Here is a 12,424-nt window from a genome sequence, read left to right on the forward strand (position 1 = left end):
AGAAAGCTGGTGCGCAGCACTGAAGACCCAACGCAACGAAAAATAAATAAATTAATTAATTAAACAGGTGGGTCGGTTTATTCATAGTCTGGGTCACACTTCCAGGCTTCTCTACTACATGGTGAAGGGCCTGCCCTGACCCCACTGTACTGGAGATGTCTGTGTCCATCTCTGCCCACCCAAGTCTAGGGTCTGCTAAAATGGTCACCAAGAGCCCTAATACTTGGAGCTGCCTGCCTAGATGCAGATGGCCTCCTAGGAGAAACAGTGTCTGGTCCCTGTGTGGGAGTGGGGAGATTTGGGAGCAGGGCTGGTTTCTTGGGCCTGTGACTCGTGCAGTCCTACAGGACCCTGCACTTGAAGGAAGGGCCCTGCTCTTAGTTTAATGCTCTGTTGTCACCATCCTGAAATTCCTGATCCTTTTTGAACCTGAGGCCCCGCGTTTTCATTTGGCCCTGGGCCCTGAAAATTCTGTAGCCCGTTCCACTCAGGGACCCCAATACGATTTGTGAGGTCTGCATATTCCGGAACCATTCGGAATAGTAAACTTTCTATAACTTTTTTTTTTTTTTGGCCGCACCACAGAGCCTGTGGGATCTTAGTTCCCCGACCAGGGATCCAACCCATGCCCCCAGCAGTGGAAGCAATGAGTCCTAACCACTGGACCACCAGGGAATTCCCCAGGAATAGTAAACTTTCTAAAAGTTTGTGCTTTTTCTCTTAGGGCATCGGGACTAGGGAGATCCTGCATCCTCCTAACTCGTCTCTGGCCCCACTGGATGTTGTTTTATTTATTTATTTGTTTGTTTATTTATTTAGGCCATGCCCTGTGGCATGTGGGACCTTAGTTCCCTGACCAGGGATTGAACCCGGCCCCCTACAATGGAAGCCTGGCATCTTAACCACTGGACCGCCAGGGAAGTCCAAGATGCTGTCTTAGTTAATGTGTTATCTTGCTCGTGATGAATTTTTGGCATTAATTTTTATCTTAAAAAATATCGTGTTCTGGGCTTTCACTACCGTGGCCTGGGTTCAATCCCTGGTCAGGGAACTGAGATCCTGCAAGCCACACTGGGTGGCCACAGGAAAAAAAAAAAAAAACGGTGTTAAAGTACTGTTTTATCTTGAAGGGCTTTTTGGGTGGAAGGGTCTTCAATTTTGCTTATTCATGTCAACCTAGTCCTAACCCTTCCTCTGCCCAGGAAAGGTGACCAGAGTCCTAACTCCAGATGGGAAAACCCAAGGCCCATCCAGGAGGCAAGGTGCATAGTTGATGGTGATAGTGCTAATTAAGAGCTTGTCTATTTAGCACTTGCTGGGGGTTCACGTGTATTACTTCAACAGCTTCTTCGAGGCCTGGGTCAGTCCTGTCCCTCCTCTGCCCACAGCCCTCCAGGGCTCTGGCCTCACTGAGTAAAAGACCAAGGCCTTCCCACAAACCCCGAGGCCCTGCACCATCTGTCCGGTCCCATCACCAGCTACTGAATTTGCAGAGCCCTTGTTCAAAAATTGCAAAACAAAACTGTGAGGCCCCTTGTTCAAAAATTATTAGGAATTTCCAGACCAAAACGGCAGATCATTAACCCAAGCGCAGGCCCTTCTGGGAGCAGCGCCCCTGCGTGAATGCAGGAAGCTGCTGCCTCCCTGCCCCCATCTCCTCCCAAGCACCCCACCCCGTGCCAGCCGCAGTGCTGCCTCAGGGCCTTTGCACTGGCGTTTCTGCCTACTTGAATAAGCCACCACCCCCACAGACTACTGGCTCGCTCGCTCTCTCACCTTCGGGCCCTCTTAGAGGACAAGCAGGCCCCCTCTGACCTCCGCCTGTGAAAAATCGCACCTTCCCAGCCCTCCCTCCTGCTTTGTTTTCTCCATAGCTGTTACCACCTTCTGACCTGCCAGGGATTTGGTTCATGTGTTTGCCGTCTCATGTCATCTCCACCAGGGTCGGGACTTTGTACCCCTTCCCCCCGCCACGTCCTGGAGCGGGGCCTGGAACACAGTAGGCGCTCCATAAATGTGTGTTGAAGGCATGGCTCCCAGGAAGTCGGCAGTATCACCACCTCCTTTCTACATAAGAGGAAACCGAGGCTTAGAGAACAGCCCGTGAGCCAAGGTTACAGAGCATGTCCCTGGCACGCGTCCGGGTCGCGCCATGACTGCGCCGGCGGTTTCGATGGGGGCAGCCGGGCCCCCCGGCTCTGACACAAGGGGAAACCGAGGCCCTGGCGGCTGCCGGGGCCACCCGGCCGGGAGGGGCCGCGGCGAGGCGGGGGCGCGCCGGGCCCAAGGTCACTGCGCCGGCCGGCCCGGGGGAGGCGGATGGGTGGGGATCCGCGGGCCTCCCCGGGCGCGCGCCCCCCCCGTCGGCGGCGCGCACGGGGCCCGGGAAGCAGCAGCGGCGGCGGCGGCTGCAGCAGCAGGTGGAGCCGGAGCCTCCGCTCAGCCGAGGCCGTGGCCACTGCCGGCGTCGCCGCCATTAGACAATAGGAGCGGCGGCCGGGCGTGCGGGGAGGCGGGCGGCGGGGAGGGGCGGGGAGGGGCGCCGGGCGCGCAGGAAGCGGGGCCCGGGGCGCGCCGGGGCCGGGCGCGCGGGGAGGGGGCGCAGGAAGCGGGCGAGGCCGGGCGCGGGAGGCGGCGGCGGCGGCCCCGGGAGCTGCCGATCGGCGCCGGGACAAAGGCGCGGCCGCCCGGCGCCCCGAGCAGCCCGAGCCGGGGCGCACAGCCGGGGCGCAGCCCGCGCCCCCCGCCGCGACTGACATGATGTTTCCACAAAGCAGGCATTCGGTAAGCGGGGCCCGCCGGCCCGGCGCCCCCCCCCCATCCGGGCCCGGCACCCCCAGTTCCCGGCCGGGCCATCCCCCCAGCTCCGGGCCCTGCGTCCGCCCAGGTCCTGGCCCGGTCCCCCCAGTCCCAGCTGGGCCCTTCCCTCCCCCAGATTCGGGCCCTGCGCACCCCTCAAGGACCAAGCCCTGCGCCCCCCGCTCCAGATCCCAGCCGGACCTCCCCCACCCCCAGCTCCCAGCTCGGCGTCTCCCCCCCACCTCCTAGGCCCAGTCCCCTCCAGCTCTGGGCCCAGCGCTACTCCCCACCCCCAGCTCCGGGGCTCCCTCCCATCCCCCGTAGCTCCCGGTCCCCCTCCCAGCTTCCGGGCCCAGAGCACCCCCCCAGCTCCCAAGCCAGGTCCCCTCCAGATCCCGGATCAAATCCCCCCAGCCCCGGTCCCAGCCCCTGGGCCCTGTGCCCCCCCCCATCCAGCCAGCCTGGGCCTCGGAGGCCTTCTCGGGCCTGGGGCGCCCCGGGAGCCCCACCAGGCACCTCTAACGCCGGGGCTGCTTTCGGGGCCTGGGAGTGGGGGGAGACCGGAGGCGCACCCTTCCCGGAAGAACGCGGCCCGGAGGAAGGGTGTTAGGAATCTGGGGTGGTGGGCCCCCCCCGGAAGATTTCGGGTGCTTAGAGAGGCCCCTCCCCCAAGGGGAGTTTGCAAGGAAGCCTCATCCCCCCCTCCCACGCCGCCAGCTTGGGGAGGGGGACCCTCTAGGACGCGTTCTCCCCCCTCCCAGAGGCAGTTGGGGCGCTCAGACGTGCACCCCCTCCCGGCGCTTTGGAGGCGCGGTAGAGGGCGCACCCTGCCCCCCACCAAGGGCGGGCCTTCAAACGCACCTCCACAGCCTGGTGGGGGGGCGGGGGACGGGAGCCTCCGGGCGCGCCCACCCCCCTCGGCTTCGGGCGGAGAGGCGGGGGCAGGAAGTGCGGGCGGGGGCCGCTCCGGGGGCTGTAAACACGGGCCCGGGAAGTGGGGCGGGGGGGCGGGGGGACGCTGCAGCTGCGCCGGCCTCTGCCTCGGGGCAGCCGGGGAGAGAGGTGGGTGGCGGCCCCACCGGATCCTGACCCGGGCCGCCCCTTCCCCACAGGGCTCGTCGCACCTCCCCCAGCAACTGAAATTCACCACTTCGGACTCCTGCGACCGCATCAAAGATGAGTTTCAGCTGCTGCAGGCTCAGTACCACAGGTGAGCTGGGGTTGGTGGTGCCTGCCCCGGGAGAAGCTGGAGCCCCCTGCTCAGATGGCAAGACTGAAGCCTGCAGCGGAGGTTGTGGCCCCTGCTATATATCTAGGCTCCGGAAAAATAGAGGCGTTGAATGTCTTAGGTGGCAGGCACTGTCTTTAGCACTTTGCCGATATGAAATTCATTTAGTCTTTAAGACAGTCCCATTTTGTAGATGAGAAAACTGAGGCACAAAAATTTCAATAATTTGCCCAAAGCCTTAGCTGTCTGGTGTCAGAGCCCCTCTCCCCACCCGCACCCCAATCTGCATTGGATAAAAGACCTCCCAACAGCTGGAGTTGGGGTTGGGCCCTCCACCTCCCCACCCCCCCACCAAAACCTGTAGCATGTTATCTCTCTCTGCCTAGTTTTGGAGAAAGGTTTCCTGCCAGCCAGCAGAAAGGCGATTCTCTTTCCAGAACTGAATCTAACATTTCTAAAGGGCTTGCCAATGTGCCAGATCTAAAGAGAAAGGAACTATTATTGTCCTCATTTTACACTTAGAGAAACTTAAGCCCAGAGAGGATAGGAATTTCCTGGGGTTGCACAGCAAGGAAGTGGCAGAACTGAGATTTGTACCCAATCTCTGGGTTGAAGAATGCAGATTCTCAAGGTTTTGCTACGGAGGGGGGCTTTGCCTAGGAATCAAAAGGGGGTCCATGGCCACGAATACCAGTGGGGTCTTGGGCCCTCTCTGGACCTTAGTTTACCCACACAAAAGTATTCTTTGAAGGATGCCGAGTTTTCTCCAAGAAGAAATTGGGAACAGTGATGTATTTGTTCTTTGGGGGTACTTCCTATTCTCCCCATTTGCTGAAGATTGAACATACATCCTTTTGTTTAATCTTTCCTGCTGTTCTATCATTGTGCTCATTTCAAAGATGAGGAAACTGAGGCACAGATGGTTGAAGGGCAGGCCTAGGAACTTTGTTCTGGTCCTGTGATGTGGAGGGTTTAGGGGCTTCGCCTGGCAGGCCTGGCCTTTCTGAGCCTCTCTGGGGGTGTCCCCCCACCACCACCCCCTTGCCTGGCTCATGCCCATGTCACAGTGAGCACTGGGGCTCATCCAATTCCAGAGACCGAGGGTCAGATTGCTGCCACAGCGCTGTGTGACCTCGGGTAGGCCACACCCCCTCTCTGAGCTTTGGAGTCTCCATCCGCTGGGCCTGGGCTTCCTGCTTTACACTGAGGGGTCCTACCATGTTGGGGGCTCACACAGTATCCACCAGTCCTTCAGGAAGGGGCAGAAATGCAGAGTTTGGAATGAAATTGCCTGATTTTGTTTTTAACGGTGGCAACAAATGCACATTTTTAAAGAAAACTGGAGAAACCAACTGTGGCTGTTCTCCCAACCGGGGTATACAAGTCGTGGTCAGTCTGGCGGAGTGAAACGCCAGTCTCCTGGGGTGACTACAAGAGCAACTAAGTCTTTATTGGGTACTTACTGAATACCAGCATTAAGAGTGTTTCTGGTCTTAATTCATTTCATCCTCACCACCTCACCCTCGGGGGTTGGAACTCAACAGACTTGGAGACCAAGACCCAGAGAGGTAGAGGGGTTTGCCCAGAGTCACACAGCATCAAAATAGCAGGGTTGAACTTTGGACCCAGTCTATTTGGCTTGAGTTTGTGCTCTCAGCTCTCTACCTGTCACCCTGACACCCTCGTGAGGGGCCTTTGAGAAATACCCTAAGCTCATCCTTGCTGGGGGAGCTTGAGAGAGGCGGGGGCGGTCACCATCTCTATTACCCAATGGTGGAAATTTAGGCCCCCCCGCTAGGGAAATCAGGACCCACAGGAGGGGCTTGGGTGCCTTTGAAGATTCCTTGGTAAATCCAATCCAGAGCCCTACCAGCCAGCTCGGCTCTCGCAGCCTCTCCGCGGTGTCTGTCTGTTCCTCCTTTGCTGGGGAGTTTTCCCCAGTGCTTGAGAGTATGGCCTCTGAAGCCAGCTTCCTGGCTGTGTGACCTTGAGCCCATTCACTCAACCTCTCTGGGCGTCCATTGCATCATCTGTAAAAACAGAGTGATGTTAACAGCCCTGACCTCTTTGGGTTTCAGGAGAGGTAAAAGTTTCTTTGAATCCTTGTCTGACCTATAGTCAGGGCACTTGCTCTGACTTTTGTTATTTTTATTATTATTTTCATTGCTTTCTCCGCCCCCAGATCTGCAAGGTTGGTTTCATAATCCCCATTTTCTAGCTAGGACACCTGAGGCTCCCCCTGCCCCATCTTCTGCCTGTCCCCCACCAAAGTTAGGGGCTCCCCTGCACAATGGGGGGGACCTCAGCCCAGCCCCTGCCCCTCCCCATGTTCTTCTTCAGTCTGAAACTCGAATGTGACAAGCTGGCCAGCGAGAAGTCGGAGATGCAGCGTCATTACGTGATGGTAAGCCAGCCCTGGGGTCCAGTGGGCAGGGATGGGGGACCCCAGATCCCCCTCCAGCACCAGCAGCTGCTGCCCGAACCCTGGCCGCCACCTCTGGGGTGTATGAGGAGTCAGGGTCAGCTCTCCATTCAGCCTGCCCCTGGGCCGGGCTGAGTCCGTCTTGCTGGCCTGGCTGCCGGCCCAGGCAGTGGCCGAGGTGCCAAACCACCGGGTTGCAGTCTGGGCCTGCCAGGTCCCCCGGCTGTCCTTGGCAGGAAAGGAGCCAATGGCTGGGAAAGCCACGATCTGACTGGGGGAGCAGCCAGATCCCTCCCCGCCCCCATGGTCCAGGCATCCCAGGCTTAACCCCTCCTTGCCCGAGCCTGGGAGGAGGACTCTCTGACGTGGGAGGGAAGGGGTGGCACTGTGTTCTTGGGCCTGACATTTGAGACCCTGCCCGTGCACACTGCCAGAATCACTTGCTCGGTTTCCTACCCACCAGGTGGCGATTTCTGCATCAACCCCACCCCACCCCCGCGCCCCACCGCACCTCGGTCCAGCCCAGAGCCCACTTCTCCCAGGCTGTGGGGGAAGCAGAGCCGGACACTGAACCTCTGGCCTCAGAGGGAGGGATGGGGCTGGGGAAGAGAGAGGGACCCGGGACTGGGGGACTCCAGAAGGGGGTGCTCCCGGTTTGAGAAAGGCTGCATAGAGGATGGGGCATTACAGCTGGGGTCTTGAAGAGTGAGTAGGAGCTTGCTGGGCAAAGAAGGGGAGACCACACAAAGGCCTGGGAACAAACTTGGCTTCCCCCCCACCCTCCCTGGGGTGACAGAGGGGCGCGCCATGGGACGGTTTAGAGCAAGGGAAGGGGCAGGGTCAGATCTGGGGCGTGAGGGGGGGCGCTGCTGGCCGCAGAGCCAGACCCAGCAGGATTTGTTTATCCTCGATTATTTATACCCAGGAAGGCAAACTTCCCTGGAGTCCGGGGCCACCCGCAGACAAGACACATAAAGATAAAAGATTAGGAGCCTTGGAATGTGTGTGCGTGTGTGCGCGCGTTAGAGGTTGGGGTGTGATCATTATTCCAGAAACCAGGGCACCCACACTGCTGCTGGGGCCCTGAAGCTTCCCCAGCAGCCCCACCAGGCACATGGGCCCCAGCGCCTGGTGTGGGTGTCTCCCCACTTCCATCTCCATCTCTTTCGCCTGCCCTCCCCTCCCCGTCTCTCCATTTCTCCCCTTCTCCCCCTCTTTGTCTCTCTTTCTCTGTCACTCCCCCCATCTCTTTGTCTCTGGAGCCCCCCGTCCTTCACCCGCCCCCATTTCTCTCTCTGTCTTCTCCCCACCCCCATGCAGTACTACGAGATGTCCTACGGCTTGAACATCGAGATGCACAAGCAGGTACGCCCCCTTCCCCCCTCCTCCGCCCCACGCTTACTTCGCTTACTTCGGCACTCCCCCAGGCAGGTAGGAGCTTGCCCACCCCTTGGCTGAGCACCAAGTCTGCCCTGGTATCCTGTTACCTCCGAACCCTCCCCCCTTCTTTCTTAGGCCTCCCTGACAGGTTTCTCTCCCTGAGGGGGGAGGGGCAGAGACTTTCCGGGGGACCTGCCACCCCCACCCCACTGTCTCCCCTTTGCAAACAGCAGGGGAGGGGTGATGTGCCAACCCGCCCTGGAACCCCCAGATTGCCCCTTGCCCTCCAGCCTTGCTCTTGCCATCTGTGCCCTGATGAGGCTACTCTCGGGTATGTTGTAGAACGCTGATGCCAGCTGCCCCCACCCCTTTTCCCCTCTCTCCCACGGAGCACTCCCTACCTATCAGGCACTGGGCATCATCTTCCCAGGGCCGCCCGGGACCCCAAGCGGCTGGGCGTGGCTTTGTCCTGTGCGCTTAGCCTACAGGGCAGAGAGCCAGCCTCAGATTCCACCTTTGCCGCTGATTGGGTGCCCGTGGGCCCGATGAGTTGACCTGACCCTGGGCCGAGCTGGCCTCTTCTTAGATTAGACAAAACCCTGAGGCCTCCCGGGGCTGGTCTGCGCCTGCCCCAGCTGCTGCCCAGGGCTGAAGCGTCTGTGTGTTTCAGGCTGAAATCGTCAAGAGGCTGAATGGGATCTGTGCCCAGGTCCTGCCCTACCTTTCCCAAGAGGTGAGTGGAGCCCCCAGGCCTCCCGGGGCTGCGGGGAGGAGGCGGTAGACGGACTGTGAACTTTCCCCAGGCCCTCCCTACTGCAGCCATCTGGGGCAGCAGCGCGCTGGGTGCCCCAGGGCACACGCCTTCCCTCTCTGGACCTCCCAGCCACCAGCCAGTCTGTGCAGAAGAATCCCCAGGTTGGAGAAACCCCAGGGGTGCAGGGCAGTGGAGCGAGGGGCCTCACCCTGCTGTGGAATTCCCAGCCTCAGTGAGTCATTGCACTGTAAAAATGTCAGCTACGCTGAAGACTACACCAAGAATTCTGTTTCCCTGTCTTGCTTCCGTCTTTCACCCCCTGAGGTTCATCTGCGGGGCCCTGCTGGCCGCTGTGTGGACAGGGGGGCTCTCAGCACACATAGGCAGACATACAAACAGCCACAGATACGCACAGATGCGACACATAAACACATGGCACACAGACACACAGAGATGCACAGGGACACACGGAGGAACCAGGTACCCAACTCTTCCTCTTTTGTTTCCTGGGGTTCTAAGACTCTTGGTGTGAGGCCCACTCTGTACACACACAAACACACACACGTCTGGGTCATGTAAGGCCCATCTGCTCTCTGCCAGATTTACATCATTTTCTCTTTAACCCCTGCCCATATCTTGGGGTCCCTCAGGTGATGCCCAGGAACAATTCCAGGAGGGCACCATGAAAGCCCCAAAGAAGGGGATTCTTAGGACCCTGAAGACCTAGCCTTGTGGTTTCCGTTCACAACAGGGGCTCCCTGGTAGCCAAGGCAAAGAAGGAGCTTGGCAGATTCTAGCATCTGATGGCCGGAGAGACAGACGTTCAGGGAGGGCTGGGGTACAGGGTGGGGGATTGCCCTGAACCCAGACTCATGCCCCAGCCCTGCCGGAGTTCACTGGGCCTGCCCAGGCTGTGGAGGAAGAGGAGCTTGGGTTAGCAGATCTCAGATCTCTTGGACCAGCAGTCCCGGTCTGAGCTCTTAGAACCAGGACTTCCCTGTACCGTTGGCCAGGTTGTGCACTGCACTTCTGCTTCTTTGCACATGGCATTGGTCGTGGTTCAGGCTTTCTCAGACTCACCCAAAAGCTTTTTCCTAAGATTTTGGTACCAAGCCCTTTGGGTCTTCTCTGCATCTCTGTGTATCCCATTTTCCAGGTGAAGAGACTGAGGCTGGATGAAAGGAATCAGCTGGAGAGGGGGGGGTTTCGGGAGGGGTGAGAAGCTGTGGAGAGGGAGGACTCTAATAGCCCAGATGGGAGCGGGGCTTCTTCTGGGCTCTGAGCCACGAGCCCTAACAAGATCAGGGCGAATCAGTTGATTTCTCTTCACCCTGTCCCCATCCAGCACCAGCAGCAAGTCTTGGGAGCCATCGAGAGGGCTAAGCAGGTCACTGCTCCTGAGCTGAACTCCATCATCCGAGTATGTTTGGGGTCTTTGGGGGCAGCAGCGGGTGGGAGAAGGACAGGTGGGCCCAAGGGGGCTAACGCTCCCCTTCCTCTGCCCTGCAGCAGCAGCTCCAAGCCCACCAGCTGTCCCAGCTGCAGGCTCTGGCCCTGCCTCTGACCCCACTGCCTGTGGGGCTGCAGCCCCCTTCTCTGCCGGCGGTCAGTGCAGGCACCGGCCTCCTCTCGCTGTCGGCGCTGGGCTCCCAGGCCCACCTCTCCAAGGAAGACAAGAACGGGCATGACGGTGACACCCACCAGGAGGATGATGGCGAGAAATCCGATTAGTGGGCGGCTGGGATGGGGGTGGGGAGACAGACACGGAGAGAGAGAGGAAGATTCAGCGTAAGACACAGTATAGCTCGGGATTGGCTCAACTCTGGTAGTATTTATGGTAGCCGCCTGCTGGGGCCCTCGCCCTGCTTGTGTGCCACCCCCTGACTTGGCTCCTACCCCCGACTCCCAGCCTCCCTCCTCCTCCCCTGCAGCCTGAATGGGTCAATACCCGCTCATACCACAGATGAGGCAAGCTGAGGCCTGGAGGCACAAGTGGGAGGCCAGGTCAGAAGGGAGCAAGACCTCAAGAGGTCCAACACCCCCTGCACTTCCCCAATTCGCACACCTGTAACTGACAGTCTGCCCGCTGGCCCCCCCCCACCACCACCCTCCCCGGGGCACACCCTGGCCTCACACCCTGGCACTGCATGCAAACACAATGCTAGCTGCCCCTCCCTGCCCTGGGCGCCCCGCGTCTCCCCCTCCCACTCACTCACCCTCTGCTAGTTCCCACCGCCCACGCCCACCTAGTCCTGTCCCCTCACCCATGAAAGAAAGAGGGGCCACGGACAGCAAGCTTCGCCCGGGGAACAGGGTGGGGTGGGCGACCCAGAATTCCCTGTCTCCCCTTCCCAAATAAAGATGAGGGTACTCAAGTTGTCTTGGTTTTTATTTTTTATTTTTCCTTTTTCCAGTATACTAGCTTGTCTTTTAAGAAAAGGGATATTAAAAAAAAGAAAAAGACAGAAAAATGTTAAAAAAAACAAAAAAAAGCAACACCCACACCTGTGTCTGTATATAGCCTTTTAGACTGTCAGCCTTTGTTGTGTTCAGTCGTTTGATCTCTACGGAGAGAAGTGAAAATGCTGTATCGAGGGTGGGCTTAGCTGTGCCTTTCAAATAAAGATGTGAGAAGGTTGGTTGCCGTGTTCCTGCCTCTGTGTTGCGAGTTGCCCGCGGTGCCTCCCTTCCTGGGGGAGGAGGGGGCTTCCTTCGAGTCTGAGTCTCCCTTGTCTGTTACAGGACTGGATATTGAAAGTCCTAGCTGAGTCCGGCTTGTAAATGTAGTCTAGCTCCTGAACTTGGCACCTAGCCCAGAGAGGGCCAGCTGGAGGCTCTAGGTCACACAGCACAGCCTAGGTGCTTGAGGTCTAGCCAGCTGTTTTGACAGGTAGGCAAAGGAACTCAGAAAAGCTAAGGGCTCACTGGTTTCTGAGTCCCAGGCCAGAGGGCTCCTAAATGACAGTCTTTACCCTTAAAGACAGCTGCTGAGACTGTGGACGGTCACACTGCACACACAAACGCTTTTTTCCAGATCAGAGAACACAGACCCCCAGCTGGACCTCAACTCTCCAAGGACCACTTGGAGCCCACCCTCGCCCCCCTGCATCCAAGCTGGACCACCCCAGGAGGGGGAGCCAGCAGGAAAGGTGATTCCCAGCACACTTGGCATTTCAGTCAAAAGAACTTCAGGGACTTCCCTGGCGGTCCAGTGGTTAAGACTCTGCACTCCCAATGCAGGGGGTGTGGGTTCGATCCCTGGTCGGGCAACTAAGATCCCACATGCTCCGTGCTGCGGCCAAAAAATTTAATAATAAAAAAAACTAAGAGAACTTCAGGCTCCCCACCCAGGATATGGGCCTGGTGGCGGGGAGGGGGGTGGAGAGTGGGGACAGTCATCTGGACTTTGTAAGATCTTCACAAGGGCTTCATGCCACAGAAATCCCACCCTCAGGGAGCTGGGAGCACAAGGGATCCAAGGAATTCTCACCTGTCTGCCCAATCCAGTGGGTTCGCATGGGGGCCAAGGGCACAGGAAGGGAAGGAGGGAGAGACAGAGGGGTGATGATGGACAGCCAACCTCAGGGTAAATGTCTCCTGTCCCTAAGGAGAGAAAGAGGAGGCAGGGGACAGGGGGACCCTCCTGCTGGGCCCCTCCCCTCCCCCACTACAGCCAAATCACCTCCAAAAATGCCAGTGAGATGGGATCACTCCCTGCTTAAGGTATATCCTTGTGCTGAAAACCAGAACTCATCTCTGCCCCTCGCTTGGGGAGTGTAAATCATTACATCTGCCTCAGAAGGCTGCTTAGCACCCAGTGATACCCCTGGATTTGAATGCT

The 12,424-nt window shown here is 58.6% G+C and overlaps 1 protein-coding gene across 1 annotated transcript; it reads left to right on the plus strand.

The window, feature by feature from the left end:
* Positions 1 to 2,552: 2,552 nt before the first annotated feature.
* TLE5 (TLE family member 5, transcriptional modulator) lies at positions 2,553 to 10,958 on the plus strand. The gene is made up of 7 exons (XM_082456898.1): positions 2,553 to 2,784; positions 3,912 to 4,009; positions 6,368 to 6,431; positions 7,770 to 7,814; positions 8,500 to 8,562; positions 9,929 to 10,003; positions 10,093 to 10,958. The coding sequence occupies exons 1-7, from the start codon at positions 2,758 to 2,760 to the stop codon at positions 10,312 to 10,314; spliced, it is 594 nt and encodes a 197-aa protein (XP_082313024.1). The 5' UTR covers positions 2,553 to 2,757; the 3' UTR covers positions 10,315 to 10,958.
* Positions 10,959 to 12,424: the final 1,466 nt, after the last annotated feature.

Source organism: Balaenoptera physalus (genome assembly GCF_965194825.1).
Source record: "Balaenoptera physalus genome assembly, chromosome: 3".
In the NCBI taxonomy this organism is placed as follows: domain Eukaryota; kingdom Metazoa; phylum Chordata; class Mammalia; order Artiodactyla; family Balaenopteridae; genus Balaenoptera; species Balaenoptera physalus.

What these genes read in the sequence shown, in the direction of transcription:
- TLE5 (XM_082456898.1), top strand. Translation starts at nt 2,758, where the DNA reads ATGATGTTTCCACAAAGCAGGCATTCG. An exon ending in CTGCAGGCTCAGTACCACAG is followed by an intron (nt 4,010 to 6,367) that starts GTGAGCTGGGGT and finishes GTTCTTCTTCAG; the next exon opens with TCTGAAACTCGAATGTGACA. An exon ending in TGCCCTACCTTTCCCAAGAG is followed by an intron (nt 8,563 to 9,928) that starts GTGAGTGGAGCC and finishes GTCCCCATCCAG; the next exon opens with CACCAGCAGCAAGTCTTGGG.